This window comes from Chiloscyllium punctatum, chromosome 25 (genome assembly GCF_047496795.1).
Source record: "Chiloscyllium punctatum isolate Juve2018m chromosome 25, sChiPun1.3, whole genome shotgun sequence".
NCBI classification, from domain to species: Eukaryota; Metazoa; Chordata; class Chondrichthyes; order Orectolobiformes; family Hemiscylliidae; genus Chiloscyllium; species Chiloscyllium punctatum.
Window position 1 is genome coordinate 32,850,860 of NC_092763.1, and position 21,531 is coordinate 32,872,390.

The 21,531-nt window shown below is 40.8% G+C and overlaps 1 protein-coding gene across 3 annotated transcripts in view; it reads left to right on the top strand.

Moving 5' to 3' along the window:
* Window positions 1-20,096, top strand: part of cstf2 (cleavage stimulation factor, 3' pre-RNA, subunit 2) — a 68,447-nt gene extending 48,351 nt beyond the window's left edge. For all 3 annotated transcript variants that reach the window (XM_072594962.1, XM_072594964.1, XM_072594963.1), the window contains 4 exons: window positions 8,616-8,824; window positions 10,111-10,194; window positions 11,543-11,666; window positions 19,234-20,096. In XM_072594962.1, coding sequence (XP_072451063.1) covers window positions 8,616-8,824; window positions 10,111-10,194; window positions 11,543-11,665 — 416 coding nt within the window. In that variant the 3' untranslated portion in view covers window position 11,666; window positions 19,234-20,096. The remainder of the gene's footprint in view (window positions 1-8,615; window positions 8,825-10,110; window positions 10,195-11,542; window positions 11,667-19,233) is intronic.
* Window positions 20,097-21,531: the final 1,435 nt, after the last annotated feature.

Below are 21,531 nucleotides of genomic sequence, written 5' to 3' on the forward strand. Positions count from 1 at the left end.
GGGTCTGATGCTGTGAGCCATCCTGTAATCCCTTTAAGTGCAGTTATTTTCATTGTGAGGCTGTTTTCGTAGTACTAAGTTGTACTTTTTTTTTACCCGAACCTGTTTAATTTCAAATATTTAAGCAATTTAATTTAAACAGGTTCAGTGCATATTCTAAATTAATGAGGTATATGCTAAGGTATATTGCCATTCACTTAAGGAAGTGAAGTTTTTTTTTAAAACTTTGTGCAAACTATTCTACAGAATAATGTGTTTGTGGTGTACTTGTAGAGTTTGAATTCATTTTATTTTTGAATGCCGTGGCGTAGATACTGTAAAACATATTAGTATTTGTTATCTGATAGCTCTCTTGGCCTTTAAGATTTTCACAGTGAGGTTGTATTAAGACCAAGTTATTTTTAGGTTTAGTTGATGTAGTTTTGAATATTCTGACTCCAAAAACAGGTACAGTGGTAAGTAGAGACCTTTAGTCATGCTATTCTTAAAAAAAATTACTTTTGATAAAAGAAAAGTTGCTAAAATAGTGAAAAATAAAGCTGACGCAATCCTATTCCTGAGCATGATAGATTTTGCAGTTGAGGTTTGAATTTCTTAAACTGCTCTTGATCTGTTATTAATAGCAATTAAAATTATGATATCAGTGACTTTATTCCATCTGCTATCATTGGGCATCGTATCTGTTTTACCTTTTTTTACCTTGTGCGTGAGATATGGATTTGCTGACAATGCCCATTTCTAATAGCTTTTGAGAAGATGATAGTCTTAAATGCCTACAATCCTCTTGATGTAGGTCCCCCACTGTATGGTTTGATAGGGAGTTCCAGGAACTTGATTTAGAATCAAGATATATTTCTATGCCAGAATGGTCTTGTAGACTTGCAGAGAATTTTTCAGGTTGCAGTGTTTCTAGACACCAGTGGCTCTTTTTTATTTTTTTTTTGTAATGCTGCAAAGGTTGCAAAATACTGTCAAAAAAAACTCTTTAGGTTGCTGCAAGATCTGCTGTACTTGCTACACACTGCAATGTCAGTACACTGATGAAAGGAGTGAAAGTTTGCAGTGGTATATTGGCAAGTGAGCTGTTTTGTCATGGACAGTGTTAAGTTTTTTTTTGAGTGAGTGATATTGAAGTTGTAATCATTCAGGCAAGTGAAAAGTGTTTAATTACATAGCTGACTTCTATCTTGTAGATGCAAAAAAAACTGCAGATGCTGGAATCCAAGGTAGATAAGCAGGAGGCCAGGCAGCATCACTAGGTGGAGGAGTTGACATTTTGGGTGTAATACTTCTTCAGGACCAGGGGTGGGTGGAAGGGAATGGCGGGAGCAGGGTGGTGAGGTGGGACTAGGTGGAGACAGGTAGAGGGTACGTCCTGATTGTTCGATGGGAGGAATGAATCACTTAGGTGACTGAGAGGAATGGAAGGGAGGGGCGCTGGGAATGGAGTCGGGGGATGGGTTATTTTGGAGAACCCAATATTAAGTCCTCCGGGCTATAGGCTGCTAAAGCTGAAGATAAGGTGGTGTTCCTCCAATTTGTGGTTAGATTCGTTAAGGCAGTGAGGAGGCCAAGGGTGGTCATGTCAGAAAGGGATTGGGAAGGGGAATTAAAATAGGTGGTGACTGGGAGGTCCGATCAGCCTCTGTGGGCCTGGCTTGCTGCGTTCTCCCAGCCTCTGCTTGTCTTGTAGATGGCTTTTGGGAGAATCAGGTGGTAAGTTATTCTAGGCAGAATTCTCTGTTTCTGACTTGCATTTGTAGCAGTAGTATTTATGTGGTTAGTCCAGTTTCTAAAATCAATGGTGACTCTTTAATATTTGATGGGGAAGTGGAATCTATGATGAAAATGCTTGTGAATGTTGTGGGGAGGTGGCAAGATATAATCATGTCTCATTTCCTGGCATTTGTGTGACAAGAATGTTACTTTCCATTCATTGGCTGAAACCTGAATGTTGACCAGGTATTACTGCGGGCGAGCATTGAAGATTTTTATATCTGAGCAGTTGCAAATGGAGCAAATACCTTAATCACGATCAGAAGTTCCTAACCTTTCCCTTACATTGGAGAGTGCAGGAATTGATGATGGTTGGATCTGGAACACTGCTGTAAGATATATCAAACCTACAGCTCAGCGAGCAAACCTACACCCTAAACTGCTCTAAGATGACTGATGTCCCAATAGTCACAAGCTTTGTGCTATGTATGACTCCATCAAATGAAGAGTTCCCTCCAACCCTCCCCCTTCCCCCGATTCCCATTGACTTTAATTTTACGTGGGCTACGCAATGCCACAACTGCTACTTGATGTCAAGAGTGGTCACTCACCTCACCTCTTGATTTCAACTCTTTGACAGTGTTTATATCCTGTCAGTAATGAGCTGTGTAGCTATGTGGCCGTGGTGTAACCTAAGCTGAGCATTGATAAACATGTTATTTGGAAGTGCTGCTTGTTAGATCTGTTGATAGCTTCCATAGCACTGCTGATGCTTCCCAGTAGCTTGATGAGATGGTTATTGGCTGTTTGGGTTTGATCTATGTTTTGTGGACAGGATATTTCCAGGTATTTCCCACTTTGACTAGATGTGAATACTGTTGCAGTACTGACACTTTGGTTAAAGGTGTAACTAGTTATGGAACACATTCAAGATTTTGATGAAGCTCTTAAATTTTGCCATATCCAGTGTACTCAGATATTTCTTAATTTCATGTGAAGTCACTTGGAACTGGCTGAAGACTGATGTTTATGAAATTGGGGAACTAGGGAAGACACTGAAATGATCAGCCTCTGAAGAGGGTTGAAAAGTCTTCTACCTTTGTGTTCTGAGCTTGTTCATCATTGATGAGAGGGATGTTAAAGGAACATTTTCCTCCTATTCAATGCTTAATTATCCACCAGTGGTCATGACTAGGTGTGGGTTTAATAGGTTAGGTTCTTGGAAGAGATGGTGGAGTACTGGTAATATCACTTGGCTAGTAAACCATAGACACCGGTTAATGTCTGGAGCTGTGACTTGAAATTCCACTAGGCAGTTGCAATATTCTTAGACTCTTTGACCTGCTCTTGTAGCCACTATATTTATATGGTAAAGCCAGTTGAGTTTCTGGTCAGTGAAGACCCTCAGGATGTTGGTCATGAGGGATTCAATGACTACAATATCATGAATGTAAGAGGCGGTGGTTAAATAGTCTGATATTGGAGATGATCATTGCCTGGCATTTGTGTGACGTAAGGATTATATTAATCAACATGTTCAGCATGCTTTGACCCACTTGTGTGGCAAGTGGAACTTGAACCTGGGTCTTTAGGCTCAGGGGTGGGGATGCTGTTGTGGTGTGCACTTTGTTGAAGTCTCTGAAATAATATATGAAATATGTTAGCCTTCTCAGAGCAAGTTAGTGACAAATGGGAACGTGACTCAGTTAGTAATTTTGTTAAGCTTTAAATTAAATCCCTAGATTGGGTGTTAAATCCTCTGAGGTGTGAAAGAGGTGCAGTTTTAGAGTTAGATGCAAGTGGATGGAAAAAGTCTGTTGACCTTATTAAAAGAAGAACATGAAATGTGCTTAGTTTTCTAACCATCATTCTTCCTCAAACAGCGCCAATTGATTGCTATTTGTAGACCCTTGGCCTTTGGCAATTGAATGCTAAATCTGCCTGCAAACTAACTGGAAGTGTAAAACACTTGTAATTTCTGTTCTTTCTCTCTTTATACTGAATATTAGGTAAGGGGTAGATGTAGGGGTATGGGTGGGTTGCGCTTCGGTGGGGCGGTGTGGACTTGTTGGGCCGAAGGGCCTGTTTCCACACTGTAAGTAATCTAATCTAATTAGTTTTTAGTGTCATAGAGCACGGAAACAGACCTTTCGGTCCAATTGTCCGTGCTGACCATAATCCCAAACGAAACTAGTCCCACATGCCTGCACTTAGCCCATATCTCTCCAAACACTTTCTATTCATGCACTTATCCAAGTATCTTTTAAACATTGTAATTGTACCTGCATTCACCACTTCCTCTGGGGGTTCATTCCACACGTGAACCACTCTGTGTTTAAATAAAAGCCGCTCATGTCTTGTTGAAATCTTTCTCCTCTCATTTTAAATATATAGCCCATAGTCTTGAAGTTCTCTATCCTAGGGATAAGACACCTTCTCTATATCCCTCATGATTTTATGAACTTCTGTAAGGTCACTCCTCAACTTCCTACACTCCAGTGAAAAAAGGTCTAGCCTATCCTTATAACTCAAACCCTCCATTCCAGCAACATCTTATTAAATCATTTCTGAACCCTCTCCAGCTTAATAATATCCTTTCTATAACTGGGCGACTAGAACTGGACACGGTACTCCAGAAGAGACCTCACCAATGCCCTGTACAACCTCAACATGACATCCCAACTCCTATACACAAAGATGTGAGCAATGAAGGCAAGCTTGCTAAATGTCGGCTTAACCACTCTATTTACTTGTTATGCAAAGTCCAAAGAATTATGTACCTGAACCCCTAGGTGTCTCTGTTCTACAACACTACCCAATGCCCTACTTTTAATCGTAAAAGTTCTGCCCTTGTTTGTTTTTCCTCAAATGCATTTATCCAAATCGAACTCCCATCTGCTATTCCTCAGCCCATTGACCCACTTGGTCAAGATCTCTTTGTAATCTTAAATAAACTTCTTCACTGTCCACTATACCACCAATTTTGGTGTAATCTGCAAACTTACTAACCATGTCTTCTGTATTCTCATCAAAATCATTTATATAAATGACAAACAAAAGTGAACCTAGCAACGATTCCTGTAGAGCACAGCTGGTCACCGAAATCTGAAAAACAACCCTCCACCATCACCCTCTGTCTCCTACCGTCAAGCCAATTTTGTGTCCAATTAGTAAGCTCGCTCTGAATCCCCTGGAATTCTACTTTACTAATTAGGTTACCATGTGGAAGCTTGTTAAAGGCTTTATTAAAATCTAAGTAAACAACATCTACCACTGTGTCCTCATCAATCATCTTCGTTACTCCTCAAAACACTCATTCAAGTTTGAGAGACGTGATTTCTCTCGCACGAAACCATGCTGACTCTGCCTAATCATTCCTTGCCTCTCCAAATACATAAGTCCTATCTTTCAGAATCCCTTCCAACAGCTTTCTCCCCCCCCCCCCCTACTGAAGTCAGACTCACTGGTCTATAGTTCCCAGGCTTCTCCTTACATCCCTTCTTAAACAAAAGCACAGCATTAGCCACTCTTTAGTCATCCGGCACCTTACCCATAGTTATAGAAATATGTCTATAAGGGGCCTGCAATTTCCTCCCTAACATCCTACAATATCGTGGGATATGCTAGATCAGGTCCTGATCTCCAGTACTTCCTCTTCTGTAATGTGAACATCGATATTTATTTCCCAGAGTTCTCTAGCCTCCATTTCTTTCTGCACAGTAAAAACTGATGTGAAATATTTATTTTGTATCTCTCCCATCTCCTGTGGTTCAGCACAGAGAACACACTTTATTCTTTCAGGGGCCCTACTCTTTCTAGTTGCTCTCTTGGTCTTAAGGATAATTCAAAGAGATTCTATACATTAAGCTTATCAATGGTTATCTCATATTCCCTCTTTGTCTTCCTGATCTCCCTCTTAAGAATGACCCGTCAATCTTTATATTGTTCAAGAGATTCATTTGAAACCATTGCATATGTCTGAAATGTGCTTTTTTTATTCTTGACTAAAACCTCTATATCTTTATTCCATAAGACCATAAGACATAGGAGTGGAAGTAAGGCCATTCGGCCCATCGAGTCCACTCCGCCATTCAATCATGGCTGATGCGCATTTCAGCTCCACTTGCCAGCGTTCTCCCCGTAGCCCTTAATTCCTCTAGACAACAAGAACCTATCAATCTCGGCCTTGAAGACATTTAGCGTCCCGGCTTCCACTGCACTCCGTGGCAATGAATTCCACAGGCCCACCACTCTCTGGCTGAAGAAATGTCTCCGCATTTCCGTTCTGAAATGACCCCCTCTAATTCTAAGGCTGTGTCCACGGGTCCTAGTCTCCTCGCCTAACAGAAACAATTTTCTAGCATCCACCTTTTCAAAGCCATGTATTATTTTGTACGTCTCTATTAGATCTCCCCTTAATCTTCTAAACTCCAACGAATACAATCCCAGTATCCTCAGCCGTTCCTCATATGCTAGACCTGTCATTCCAGGGATCATCCGTGTGAATCTCCGCTGGACACGTTCCAGTGCCAGTATGTCCTTCCTGAGGTGTGGGGACCAAAACTGGACACAGTACTCCAAATGGGGCCTAACCAGAGCTTTATAAAGTCTTAGTAGTACATCTCTGCTTTTATATTCCAACCCTCTTGAGATAAGAGACAACATTGCATTCGCTTTCTTAATCACAGACTCAACCTGCATGTTTACCTTTAGAGAATCCTCGACTAGCACTCCCAGATCCCTTTGTGCTTTGGCTTTATTAAGTTTCTCACCATTTAGAAAGTAGTCCATTCCTATATTCTTTTTGCCAAAGTGCAAGACCTCGCACTTGCTCACGTTAAATTCCATCAGCCATTTCCTGGACCACTCTCCCAACCTGTCTAGATCCTTCTGTAGCCTCCCCACTTCCTCAGTACTACCTGCCTGTCTATCTAACTTTGTATCATCGGCAAACTTCGCTAGAATGCCCCCGGTTCCCTCATCCAAATCATTAATATATAATGCGAACAGCTGTGGCCCCAGCACCGAACCCTGCGGGACACCGCTCGTCACCGGCTGCCATTCTGAAAAAGAACCTTTTATCCCAACTCTCTGCCTTCTGTTAGATAGCCAATCCTCAATCCATCCCAGCAGCTCACCTCGAACACCATGGGCCCTCACCTTGCTCAGCAGTCTCCCGTGTGGCACCTTATCAAAGGCCTTTTGAAAGTCCAGATAGACCACATCCACTGGGTTCCCCTGGTCTAACCTACTTGTTACCTCTTCAAAAAATTCCAACAGGTTTGTCAGGCATGACCTCCCTTTACTAAATCCATGTTGACTTGTTCTAATCAGACTCTGCTCTTCCAAGAATTTAGAAACCTCATCCTTAATGATGGATTCTAGAATTTTACAAACAACCGAGGTTAAGCTGATTGGCCTATAATTTTCCATCTTTTGCCTTGATCCTTTCTTGAACAAGGGGGTTACTACAGCCATCTTCCAATCATCCGGGACCTTTCCTGACTCCAGTGACTCTTGAAAGATCTCAACCAATGCCTCTGCTATTTCCTCAGCAACCTCTCTCAGAACTCTAGGGTGTATCCCATCGGGGCCAGGAGATTTATCAATTTTAAGACTTTTTAACTTTTCTAGCACTATCTCTTTCGTAATGGCAACCATACTCAACTCAGCCCCGTGACACCCTTTAATTTTTGGGATATTGCTCATGTCTTCCACTGTGAAAACTGACGCAAAGTACTTGTTAAGTTCTCCTGCTATTTCCTTATTCTCCCATCACTAGGCTCCCTGCATCAGTTTGAAGTGGCCCAATGTCTACTTTTGCCTGTCGTTTGTTTCTTATGTACTGAAAGAAACTTTTACTATTATTTCTAATATTACTGGCTAGCCTACCTTCATATTTGATCCTCTCATTTCTTATTACACTCTTTGTTATCCTCTGTTTGCTTTTGTATCCTTCCCAATCTTCTGATTTCCCACTGTTCTTAGCCACTTTATAGGATCTCTCTTTTTCTTTAATACATTTCCTGACTTCCTTTGTCAGCCAAGGTTGTCTAATCCCTCCCCGGTTAATCTTTCTTTTCTTGGGAATGAACCTCTGTACAGTGTCCTCAATTATACCTACAAACTCCTGCCATTTTTGCTCTAGTGTCTTCCCGGTTAGCCTCTGCTTCCAGTCTATTTTAGTCAGTTCCTCTCTCATGCCCTCATAATTACCTTTATTCAACTGTAACACCATTACATCAGATTTCGCCTTCTCCCTTTCAAACTCCAGACTGAACTCTACCATATTATGGTCGCTACTTCCTAAGGGTTCCCTTACTTTAAGATCTTTTATAGAGTCTGGTTCATTGCAAAGCACTAGGTCCAGAATAGCCTGCTCTCTTGTGGGCTCCATGACAAGCTGTTCCAAAAAGCCATCCTGTAAGCATTCCATGAATTCCCTTTCTTTAGATCCACTGTTCCCTAGTCTTACTGGCCTTACCTCTCACTCCCACAGTAATATCATAACTCTGAATTCTTGTTATGACACTTTCGAAAATCTCCCTAATATCCCTAATATCAGAAGTCCCTTTACCTGCAAACAGTCTACTTTTTGTAGGAATAGGAAGTGTTCAGTTTTAATATAATTTTATTTTTATTAAAATAATGGGAAAATTTAGTTTTTGAAAGTTCTTTTGAAAATGAAACAAAGTATCTGATCATTCTAAGTTGGTGCACAGATTGATAAATGACAGAATTATTTATTGCTATAACCTACTGTAATAGGTCTGCAGTATTCCAGAAAAAAGATTCAGTATCTAATAACAATTGTAATCTCTTAAGTTATTTAATGAAAAGGTGTAAATTGGAAGAGAAAAGTAAATTAAAGTCAAACACAGTTTCTAATTTGTTTTTAGGCACTAGAGATCCCAGAGGTATTGATTCAAGAGGTATTGACACAAGAGGACCAGGGCCTGGACCAGGGCCAGGACCAGGGCCAAATCAGGGCCCAGTCTCAAATCCAAGAGGGCCAATGGCAGGAGGTCTACAGGTTCCAGGTCCTGGCACTCATCAAATAGGGAACAGTGGCCCTCAGGGATCCCAACAACCTGGTCCACCTCGACAGGTAAGGGAGTTAGGCTTATTGCTAGTGAACCATAATTTTTGATGGAATTAATTTTAATGAAAAACAATTATTTCAAAGATAAATAAAGATATTTCAAATCAAAACACACTGGTTAGAAATCAGAGTTACAGTCGGTTCTGCTGTAATGTGTGTTTCTTCAATGTGAATTGGCTTTAATATGATTGAAGAATTTAGACCACTATTTACACACTGTGAACTTTCCTTACCTGTATTGGGTTATAACGTGATTCTGGTCCCATTAGTTTAAATGGCATGGCTATTGCATGATTTTCTTATAATGCGAAATTGTACGAAAACAGAACTATTGCATTTTATCAGAACTGACTATATCTTCTTAAGATGGTGAAATCCCTCCCTCTTCATCTCACCTTATCCAGGCCTCTCATGCATTGAAAATCTCATATCAGTGATAGTTGTCGTTTATCTGCTCTTTAATTGATTAGCAGAAAGACAACAGTAGTAAGGAAAAGACACACTGTCCATGGCTTCCCTTCCCTATGTGGGATCTTGTATCTTTCCTGATTAAGGGGTTATGCTGAGACGTCGATTCTCCTGCTCCTCGAATCTACTCGACCACCTTCAACAGCTTTCCAAATATGTTGCTCAACTTTACAGTGCTGTCTTAGTCGTCATCAATAAATTGATTTCCTCATTTCATCAGGGTGACAGTGTGATAGTTTTTTTGACTATCAGGTGCAGGAGTGTTTAATGCAATTGCTTTAACTTGAGCATGACTTCCCCATTTCATGGTTTTAAAGAAACTATGGTGGAAAGGTATTTACAGAACTGCATACAAGTGTAATTTGCTACATTGCATGCTGTCATATGGGAAAATTTGTTTGAGCAGCTTGGCCTCCATGTTTAGCTATATTAAACGGATGAAGTTAAGAAAATGGTTCCGTATTTTTAGTCTCTATATTTGGCACCATTAACCATATTTGAGCAATAACCCCAACATCTTTAGGATATAAACTATTCTTGACATCACCCTTTCATAGCAAATACATTCAAATGTTTACCCTAGTTTTCATTGTACTTTTTCTTAATTTGAAAACTTCTTGATTCATTTATTTTCAAAAGATTTAACTCAGAGACTTTGTTCCAAAAAAAGTGCATGATTGTTGCCAATTTAATCGTGACATCACTTCAATAATGAGATGAACGTTACATTATGGCAGTTCTGTGGAAGTCTTCTGATGCACTATTAAACAATTCAGAGAGAGATGTTTTGGTGTTTACCTACAGTTCTCACTTGTGCCTCTCAGGGTCCTACTCATGCGGTGGCTGGGGGTCAACCTGGAGGATTCAGTCCTGCTCAGACTCAAGTGACACCACAGGATCATGAGAAGGTTAGTGCTGCCACGATGGAGGAGAGTGCAAAGTGATAGAGCATGACTTAAATTCAATTAATTTTGGTAATACTGAAAATCTGTTTGCTAGAATGTTTCGTCAATCCAACATATAAGATCTGTGCAGAATATGCTTTTTAAATGTTTCATTTAAACTCAACTTTCTGCTCCTTTTGTAAAGGTTGTGTTAGAACTTTAGAAGAATAGAAAGTGAGATGTAAGTTGAATTTCCTAGACTATTGTTGAGGAGCCACATTAGCCTCCACCTAAATCAGAAAGCTGCTAATTAGTTAAAATAGTACACTGGTTTCTGTATTCTTGGCAAATTTGGCATCGGCTAGACAAATGAAACATAACTGACTGCTCACTCATATTTGTCAGACACATTGCACTCCAGAAGATGAGATTTCTTATGCTGTTTACACAGACTGAAATATTTCAGCATGTTCTAAATCAATCATACTGTTTGAGTTTCAGAATCCTCCAATCTGTTTGGGATGTAAATTTGAGACAGTTTTTAACAGGAGGCGTGCATGTAACCAGGACTTTACTTTACAAAGGTCACTAGTAATTCTTTTGTATAATATGGTCAAATATTAGTTGCATGTTTTAATCTTAAACTTGTGTGACACGTGAGTATCATGGCTCCATAAATAATGTATTGTTTATAATTTGTTTATCCTTCACAAGTAACAGGAATTTTTGGTACATGCCATTCAACAGTTAAAGGTTTGCTCTGTTAAAATTTATTTTTAACAATTGGAAATATGACAGTTAATTAATGTTCTGGTCTTGCGTGTTTTTATTCCACATCTGCCCATTTTCTACTCTGCCTCCTATCCTAAAGACATTGTGAGCTGGCTACTAGATTCTAGACATATTGCAGTTCTTTCAAAGCTATCTATTCAACTTCTCTACCTTTTGCATTTTTAACAAGGGGCACTGCATGCCAAAACCAGAACTCCTGTGCCATTTTTACATCCATTGTAACTGAGCCATGGTTGTGCTCCTAAATTTGCACCAAGATCAACGAACCCAATAATAGATGGAGGTTAGGAAAAGAAATGTATTGGTCTGTATATCTGAACTTCTTACCCAGTTGTAAGACCTATTTTACAATCAAGAGTGTTTTTGAGTAACTTTTACAATCTGATTAAATCTGTATAATGGGAGCGTATAAGAGGATGTACTGAACATGGCCAATGGGAAGACTGGGTTGGTGGACTAAATATATGCTCTCATTCCAAGCTTTTTAAATTAAGCCTGAAAATTAATGTCAAATAAGTACATTTTGTGCACCAGTTATTTTCCTTATTTCACTTTTTTCTCCTGTTTTTGTTTGGTGTAGGCTGCACTGATTATGCAGGTACTCCAATTGACTCCAGAACAGATTGCCATGCTACCTCCAGAGCAGAGACAGAGTATCCTTATCCTGAAGGAACAGATTCAGAAATCTGCAGGAGCCCCTTGAGGTAAACTGAAGAAGTAGTCACCAAGTATCTGGTTAGGCTGAGGACTTATATGGACTCAATCCAATTGCCTTACTGGTTGTTGTCCTTACTCCCGATCTGGGTTCCCCTTATTTTTTTCCTCTGAATCCATGCGAGGGCAGTAATTTCTATAACTGTAAGCCAGTGTGTCTGCACAGTGTTAGTATACACAGATCACTCGAGTGACTGTGAGGCTGCGCAGCTTAGAGGGAACCTAGGTCCCAATAGGGCAGTAGGCAACAGATCTACCCATCCTTGCCCTGTCTCCTGGATGGCTTTTGCTACTGCTCTCTTTAATGTCTTATTCATTTGTTCTATAATGCCCAAGCTCTGCAGCTGGTGGAGAGGCGAATTTTTGTTTGAGTCCCAGTCATTTTACAAACTTCCTTAATCATTCATAATGTAAAATATTTTCCCTGATCTCCTGTGTATAAAAGTAATGTAGTGAATTGTCTTTATGCACTTAGTCAGTACTCTGTCTTGAATGATAAAAGTTTGAAAGATTATGCGTTACAAACTTAAACACATTATTGCAAAGTCTAACAAATACAAGAATACAGTAAAATTATTTGTCTTCTAAAACATTATCAGCATAGATGCAATGAGGTGAGGGGCTTATTTCCTTACTGACTATTGGCAGAATCTTGTTGTGGCTTGAAAATTGTGGGTAACTGCGAGATTTATGACAGATGTGTGTGAGAGATCCAGTGAGGTCTGTCATTACGTTGGAACAACTCATTACATCTTTTAACAACAATGTTCTGGGCATCAAGGACATCTTGCTAAGCAGCAGCAAATTGCCTGTTAAGGGGGGATTGTTAACAAAAGATCTCATCTCATCCTCCCCTCAGCTTTCTATTGTCAGACATTGGTGTCCAATAATAGCCATGAGACCTGGATTTCAAGACAACTAGCATCGAGCTGCTGACTGGGCATTTTGTGTGTAGGGACAGGAATCTACTTCACAAGTTTAAGTAGGATACATTGTGTAACTGCTCACTTACTCTCTTAGCACTCACTTATTTAGCATCTTCACTGTCCCAGTCTTGCCTTGCCTATTAGCTACAGTCATAGAACCAGGCAGCTTCCCATCTTGCTGTACAACACTGCAATATCAGTCTCTGACCTGCATCATTTGCCAACAGCCACTGCAGCAAACACACTGCTTTGTGCAGCAAGCAAGCAGCCCATGCCTCAAAGTCTTAGAGGAGTAGACTTCACCAAAACCCATGGAGACATCTGTCAGCTTGAGAGTCTCAGCGCAGTATATCAAGGGCAGCCTCCACTAAGTCACATATCCAATTGGGCTGCTGTCAGTCAGAGAATCCATGTATGGGAGTGGGAGTAATGATAATCTGTGGGGTAATGCTATTGCAGTCAGGGAGATGAACGGGCATTAGGCTGGCACAGTTACAGTCAGGCATAGATAAAACTCAAAACAAGCAGGTACAGTGCAAATCATTAATTTCATATATCCATACATGTTAATGTGCAGTGCATTGCCACACATGCCCCCAGTATGCCCTCAAAAACCATTTTTCTTTCCTTTCTGCACCATCTCCATACAGTTCCAGGTTCTGAAGTTGGTTTGAAGGGAGCCTGCTTGACAATAGCAGCCTTTGGCCCTAGGAAATTTGATCAGGCAACACTGACCAGACAACTCAAGCATCACACAGATCCACTGGAGGTGGTGCAATGCTGGTTCTCAGGTCTGACAGCAGCAAAATACTGCTCAACCACAATGGGACAGTAAGTCTGCACAACAGATGTCATTAGTGTGCGAGTGGAACCAGAGGTGACGCTCACATTGGCACTCTATTGTCTGCTCAATGTTGTACTTGCTGCTCCAATCGCTACACTAAAATAGTGATCAGACCATTGCACCCAGACAGAAGTATCCCTTTCTTGTATTATTGCAAACAGAATCTTCTTGACAATACTGCACTGACAATTATTCTGAACAATCAGGGAAACTCAAACTGTAAAAAGATATGGCCATTATTACATTATTAAAATAAACATTACATGATGCATAGTTAGCAGTGATATGATGGGTGCTGTGGCTGAATGGGTAGTGATTGCACCCTGCAATTTCAGTAGCAGCAAATGCAACAATTCAATAAAGCACGCCGTAAGATTTGGATGGCGAGTTTTTTTACAACTGAATAAATTTAAACATGAATTATTCACAGGAAAAAAAACAAGCAGATAGAAGTTTGAGAGACTTATATTTGAGGTTTTCTCCTAGATTTGTTGAAAAGTATCCCTTTCTCCTAGATAAAGGGTTTCTTTTCGATTGAATTTCTGTGTAGGAATGTGATGTAGTGGTATCTAAGACCTTTCAATCCCCCTGGACTACAATCCAGCTGCTCTGTCATGAACTGAGCATGAAATTTTAGTTAGAGTGTGATGTATTTCAGTGAAAACATTTTGCTGGCAGATTGGTAAAGTTTCAAAAACTGAAATTGGGTTTGGCCCTGTGAATATAGTAGTCCCATTGGCCCTGTGACAAAGCGTGCACTTCCTTGAATGACACAGCAAGAAACGGTCTCTCGGTAAATGCCATATTTTTGTTGTTGAGTTGGTTTATTTGAAATTGGGATACACATTGAGATAAATCCCTGACAACCGTGAAACAATTTAGTGCCAACTTCTTAGTTCTTCGAGAGGAGGCAAGTGGGACTCGTTTAGTTTGGGGTTATGTTTGGTATGGACTGGTTGAACAGGAGGGTCTGTTCCCATGCTGTATGACTCTGACTATTTACTGTATATTCTACATGAATGAGGTACCATTTATCTGCTGTATTCAGTGGTTAATCAATCAATAAGAACAGCACTTTTCATTGTGAAGTCACCATTGCAGTGAGGCAGATTGGGAGGAGGGGCCCATAGTTACTGTTACAGTAGTAAGGGATAGTGAAATCATGACAATTTAACACTTTTCTTTGCAACTAAGAGCATGTGTCCAGACAATTATTTTGCCTCCCTGGTGCCAGGGTTCAGGAAATCTGCTGTGGGCTGGAGAAAAAGTTCCATTCTGAGGAGGAGGATCTGTTGTCATTTTCCATGTGGGCACCAATGACTTGGGTAGAACTGAGAAGGAGGATATGCATAGTTAGTGTGAGGAATTAGGCATCAAACAGAACTTCAAAGATGATCACTGCATTATTATCTGATCCATACACAATTTGGCATAGGATAAGAAAGGTTAGAGCGGTGAATGCATGGCTGAAGAATAATAAATGCCTTTACTATTAATAATTCTATTTAACTTCCTTGCTCAAATTATAAAGCATTTAATTTTCAGGGAGGTTAATCAGAAGAGGGACTGAAAATGGATTGATAACTGACAGGTCCTTTGGCACATGTTCAAGACATTGATGTAATCTAGCTCATAAAGGGCATGTAAAGAAAGGATTTCAAGTGCTGCTTTGTTCATGTAATAAATTGCGCACTTAAAGTACTAAAGTACATGCAAAACAAATGAGGAGGTGAGTTGACTCAGTTTATAAATTACATTACATAAAGGTACACTTTATCTCAAGCTTTTATTCAGATTTACTTCCTGTTGCCTTATTCAAATAATTATTGAAGTAGCAAAGAAGGCTGGAATTTGATTTAATACAATTTTCTTCTGCAAGCTTCTGTTAAAAATGAAACTGCACAAATAGTACTCTTCCTATCTTGGAATAATAGAATCCCTATGTGGAAGGAGGTCATTCAACCCATTGAGTTTGCACCGACTATCCAAAGATCATCCCACCCAGATCCCTACTCCATCCCTGTAACCCCACATTTTACCATGCCTGCACGTCCCTGGATGCTATAGGCATTTTAATATGGCCTATCCAGCTAACCTGCACCTGTTTGGACTATGGGAGGAAACCCACACAAACACTGGGAAATGTGCAAACTCCACACCTAAAGCTGGAATTGAACCCAGATCCTTGGCGCTATGAGGCAGTAATGTTAACTACTGTGCTGCCCATAAACCTTGGTGCTTGTTTAATTATGCAGTAAGAACTCAGTTAGCCATAACTAATTCTTCACCCAAAATTTATAAGCAGTGCTTATGAACCATTGACTTGACAGCATTAAAACCAACCATAACTGCAAAAGCAACTCCTGTTAAGATCAAGTAATGCAGCAGAGACAAAATGCAATGGATGCTAGAAACATGAGGCAGTTGATATATCCAAATTGTTAGTGGGAAATTTGGGTATGACATGAGTTAACCTTTAAATCTATACAAAGTTCCACCTAGGGTTAAAGTGCGGTAGAAAGATCTAATTAATTTCATAAGCAATGATCATAAGCCATTAAAGATTCATTTTCATTTATTCAAGGCAAGAAAATAGTCAGGTTAAACGTTAGTTAAACCCCATAAACATAGATACTGATGCAGTAGACAGACAAAATTTCTGTGAAAATGAAATATGGCTGAACCATTAATAAACCTGAAGCATTATTTGGAAGTGGAACGTGAGGATACCCCCATACCACACAAAGAAAGATTGCATTTGGATTTAGTCAGAGCTGGGAACAAAGCACAGGCTTCAGAGAGGAGATAACGAGGGTGAGACCCAGGGAAAGGGTGAGACCCAGGGAATAGGTGTCTTACCACTTTTGGAATGTCTGAAACACACAGTATTTATCCAAAACAGACTCTTTCAGAAGTTGAGTAATGTACTGTCTGTGTGACTTACAATGTAGAAATATCTGACACGTGCTACCTCAGAATATTTTCTGGAGTAGAATTCCCAACATGTGCTTAATAAACAATTGTTGAGGCTCCTAAAATTATTTCATAAAATAATCCATCACAATGGTATCATTAACTTTTTTTCTTTCTCCAGATATTAACTGACTTTTTTGTTTTATGGGATGTAGAGGTTGCAGACTGAATCAGTATTTGTTACCCTTGAGAAGGTGGTGGTGAACTGCTGCAATCTATTTGTAGTCTCTCAATGCCATGAGAGAGGGTATTCAGGATTTTCACCCAATAACACTGAAGGAATGTGATGCATTTCCAAGTCAGGATAGTGTGCAGCTTAGAGGGGAACTTGCAGACAGTGGTGCTGCCCATGTCCTAGATGATAACAGTTGTGGGTTTGGAAGGTACTATGTAAAGATCCTTGGTCAGTTTCTGCAGTGCATCTTATAGATGGTACACACTGCTGCTACTGTGTGTTCGTGGTGGAGGCAATACATGTTTGTAGAAGTGAGGGAAAACAAGCAGGCTAATTTGTCCAGGATTGTGTAAGGATGCTTGAGGGTTGTTGGAGCTGCACTCAACCAGGATTGTGCAGAGTATTCCACCAAACTCCTGATTTGTGCCTTGTAGATGTTGGACAGGCTTTGAGTAGTTACTTGGCACAGGATTCCTAGCGTCTGACCTGCTCTTGTATCCTCAGTGTATTATAACTCGTCTAGTTCAGTTTCTGGTCAGTGGTAACCCCAGGATGTTCATAGCATGGAATTCAGTGATGATAATGCCATTGACGAGATGACTAAATTTTCTCTTTATTGAAGATCGTCATAGCCCAGCACTTGGAACTTAGGTTACATGACACATCTCAGTCCAAACTTGAATATTGTCCAGGTCCTCCTGCATTTGGACATAGAATGTTTCAGTAACTGCAGAGTCTTGAATGGTGCCGAACGTTGTGTAGTCATTAGCAAAGATTGCTTCTGACTTTATGATGGAGGGATGGTCAATGATGAAGCAGATGAAGATGCTTAGGTCTATGACACAATCCTGGGGAATTCTTGCCGAGATGTCCTGGAGCTGATATGACTGACCTGCAGCACCACAACCTTCCTATGTGTATGACTCCAACCTCTGGAAAGTTTTCCCTGATTCCCATTGACCCCAATTTCGCTAGGGCCTCTAAATCTAGGGCTGTCACTCTTACCTCACATCTGGCATTCAGCTATTTTGACTATGTTTGAACCAAAGCTGTCATGGGGACAGGAGCTGAGTGGGCCTGATGGAACCCAAACCTTGTGTCAACAATCAGGTTAAGCTGAGCACGTATTGCTTGATGGCACTGCTGATGCCACCTCCTTACATGTGCAGTTGACTTCCATGATGTGTTACAGAGTTGTGACAAGACGTCCATTGCCAGTATGCTCCTGCTCAAGGTCATCTGACATCATCCAAACTTTATCCTGTCAGTAAAAAATATAGTTCTGCAAGTTTTGTTTTCTGTGTTTATATGTAGTTCATTTCATTCAGAGCTGCAGATCCTGCATAACTCGCTGTGAAAGAAAAGCATTGGCCAGGATTTCCAAACTCTGCATTTCTGGCAGTAGATTCCTATTGCGGCTCCTTTAGATCTGTGGAGCCGACCTCAAATATAGCAGGTCCCTTCTGTTGCATGACAGTCAGGGGAAGTGAAACCATGTTCCCTTTTTTCACAATAGTAGTTGCAGTATTCTGTGATTTTAAATGTCCGACAGCACAGAGAACCACATTGATACCTTCTGTGAAAAGGTAAGATATAAGTTGAGTGCACGGCGCTAAGTGAGAAAATTGCAACTAAGATAGCCTGTTTAAAGGTGGGAAGAAGGGGACTGGGGCAAATATAGCTGGAGATATGTGTAATAAGTTGGTGGGTGAGTTTTTTAGTTGTCCAGGAGTTTCAGTAGGTTCTTGATCTAACCTTTCTGGGGTAACTTCGCTACGGCTGGAACTCTCTGAATTAAATCCATACTGTCTTGCCTGCATTCAATGTATTGAAATAATTACACAGCAAAAAAGATCCTACAAAGCATGGCAACACCTAAATCCCCTCAACAAAGGTAAAGCGAAGCAAACAGATAAGCCCATGGAGTGATTATGGTGAAACATAAAATACAGTGGTGCGGTCAGATGCAGAAGCAGCAAAGAATTGTACCCTAGTTGAGGAGAATGCGTCTCTAATTACGGACTTTCTCAAGCAGAAAAACCAGTGATACCAGTCTCATTCCTGGGAGGAATCAACAGCAGTGATTTATGGTAAAGGCTGTAATCTGATTATGTTTACTTCTGAAATTGAAACAACAGAGCACCTTAACGCATTCATTCCAAGCCTCCCCTTCCCACATTTCTGTCCCTTTTGCAGAAGTACTTGATGTTTTACCATTCTCTGTACGTCCCTTACTGTCTGTGCCCTTTCCCACTTAGCATCACTTGCTTTTCAGTGGCTCCCTCCTTCTACATCCTGTCTCTGCCCTATCCCCCTCCACTATCCTGCCTCTCTCTCAGTTCATCCCCAAGTATACCCCTTCACCAACACATTCCCAGCACCACCTCACTTCAAGCTCCTCCATCTCTGTGCACATTTTCTATATTTCAACGTAAAATGAGGCACTCATAATGTTCAACCCTATTTTAGGAGTAAAATTCTATACTTCAGAAGGCCAAAACTGGGAGTAGAGTAACTGTTAAACAGAAAATAATTGTTTTTTGTGTGTATTGTCTAATTTGATTGAGATGCATTTGCTTACCTGTCTTTCAGCTGTTGCTGATAAGAATCTGAATGTCTTTTTTTTTTCTCTCTTTCAGAATGCATTTTATGGGTCGCCTGCGTCTGGAGAAGTCTCAGTTTTCCTGGTTACCCATTACAGTGGCAGGTTATCACCAGGGAGTCCTTAGTCGTCATCTTTATTTGCTTCAACGTACTGAAGGAGAGAAAACAATCCAAAGGACTGTCGTCATAAAATGGAAACACTGTTCCATAAATTGGTTAACTTTCTGTAAAAATGCATCAAAAAAATTTAATGGGAGGAGGTGAAAAGAGACCATATTTATAGGATTTGCAGTTTTTGTTCATTCTATAGTGGTTGAAATTATTTTCCATTTGAAAGAGGAAACTAGAGAATAATTACTGGCTGCTTCAAGGTGTTAAGTTTTGAAATGATCAGGAAGCCAGGCATTATACTAAAGGAAGAACCATGATTCAGAGCCAGTTTAATTTGAAAAGCAGTGTGCATTCAAGTGGTCCTGACTGTTTCCTTCCTGCTTCAAGGTCCATTTCCTTGTGAACTCCCACAGCCTTTGGTAAAGATGTACTCCTTTACCATATGGTTCCACTGCATGTTAGTGTTGAGATTCTTACAGTTGCATTGTTTGTTTCTTGATCTCTTTTGCTCTCACTCTCACCCTGTCTCTCTCACCCTTTCCTATTTCCACCCCCCTCCCCCCACTCACTCACTCTCTCTCTCACACACACACACACACACACACACACACACACACACACACACACACACACACACACACACACACACACACCTCAGCCATATCGTTTGAGGATGCCAAATGTATCTTGGCAGAAAAATCCAATTGAGTTCTCATTTGTTGTTGAGTATGTTGGAGAAAAGTGATGTTTCTGCAGCAATTTTTACATAAAAATGAATCAAAGCACACCTCTGTGTTCAGACTATTTTTTTTATTCCATTCTTAATAGTATGCAGAGTACGCTTACAGATTTGAAGATGCTTTATCATCAATCCAATGTTTATGCCTTGAGTAAGATTTCACAGCCTGAATGGGAAAGTGGGAGATGTGATTGAGATCTGAAGGAATTGAGGAAACCAAGACTGATGTGATAGCTGATGATCTTCACCTATCGTGATACAGTACTTAGAGTCATAGAGATGTACAGCACGGGAACAGACCTTTTGGTCCAACCCGTCCATGCCGACTAGATCTCCCAACTCAATCTCGTCCCACCTACCAGCACCCGGCCCATATCCCTCCAAACCCTTCCTATTCATATACACATCCAAAAGCTTTTTAAATGTCGCAATTGTACTAGCCTCCAATAATTCCTCTGGCAGCTCATTCCATACACGTACCACCCTCTGCGTGAAAAAGTCGCCCCTTAGGTCTCTTTTATAGGTTTCCCCCTCACCCTAAACCTATGCCCTCTAGTTCTGGACTCCCTGACCCCAGGGAAAAGACTTTGCCTATTTACCCTATTCATGCCCCTCATGATTTTGTAAACCTCTATAAGGTCACCCCTCAGCCACCAATGCACCAGGGAAAACAGCCGCAGCCTGTACCTATAGCTCAAATCCTCCAACCCTGGCAACATTCTTCTAAATCTTTTCTGAACCCTTTCAAGTTTCACAATATCGTTCCGATAGGAAGGAGACTAGAATAGCATGCAGTACTCCAAAGGTAGTTAGATTAGATTACAGTGTGGAAACAGGCCCTTCGGTCCAACAAGTCCACACCGACCCACCGAAGCGCAACCCACACATACCCCTACATTTGCCCCTTACCTAACACTACGGGCAATTTCACATGGACAGTTCACCTGGCCCGCACATCTTTGGACTGTGGGAGGAAACCGGAGCATCCGGAGGAAACCCATGCAGACACGGGGAGAACGTGCAAACTCCACACAGTCAGTCGCCTGAGGCGGGAATTGAACCCAAGTCTCAGGCGCTGTGAGGCAGCAGTGCTAACCACTGTGCCACCGGGCCGCCCACAGAGTCTAACCAATGTCCTGTACAGCTGTAACATGACCTCCCAATTCCTGTACTCAATATTCCTGACCAATAAAGGAAAGGATGCCAAACACTACCTTCACTATCCTACATACCTGCGACTTCACTTTCAAGGAGATTTGAACCTGCACTCAAAGGTCTTTTTGTTCAGCAAGACTCCCTAGGACCTTACCAATAAGTATACAAGTCCTGCTAAGATTTGCTTTCCCAAAATGCAGCACCTCACATTTATCTAAATTAAACTCAATTTGTCACTTTTCAGCCCATTAGCCCATCTGGTCAAGATCCTGTTGTAATCTGATGTATCCTTCGCTGTCCACTACACCTACAAAACTATGTTCATATC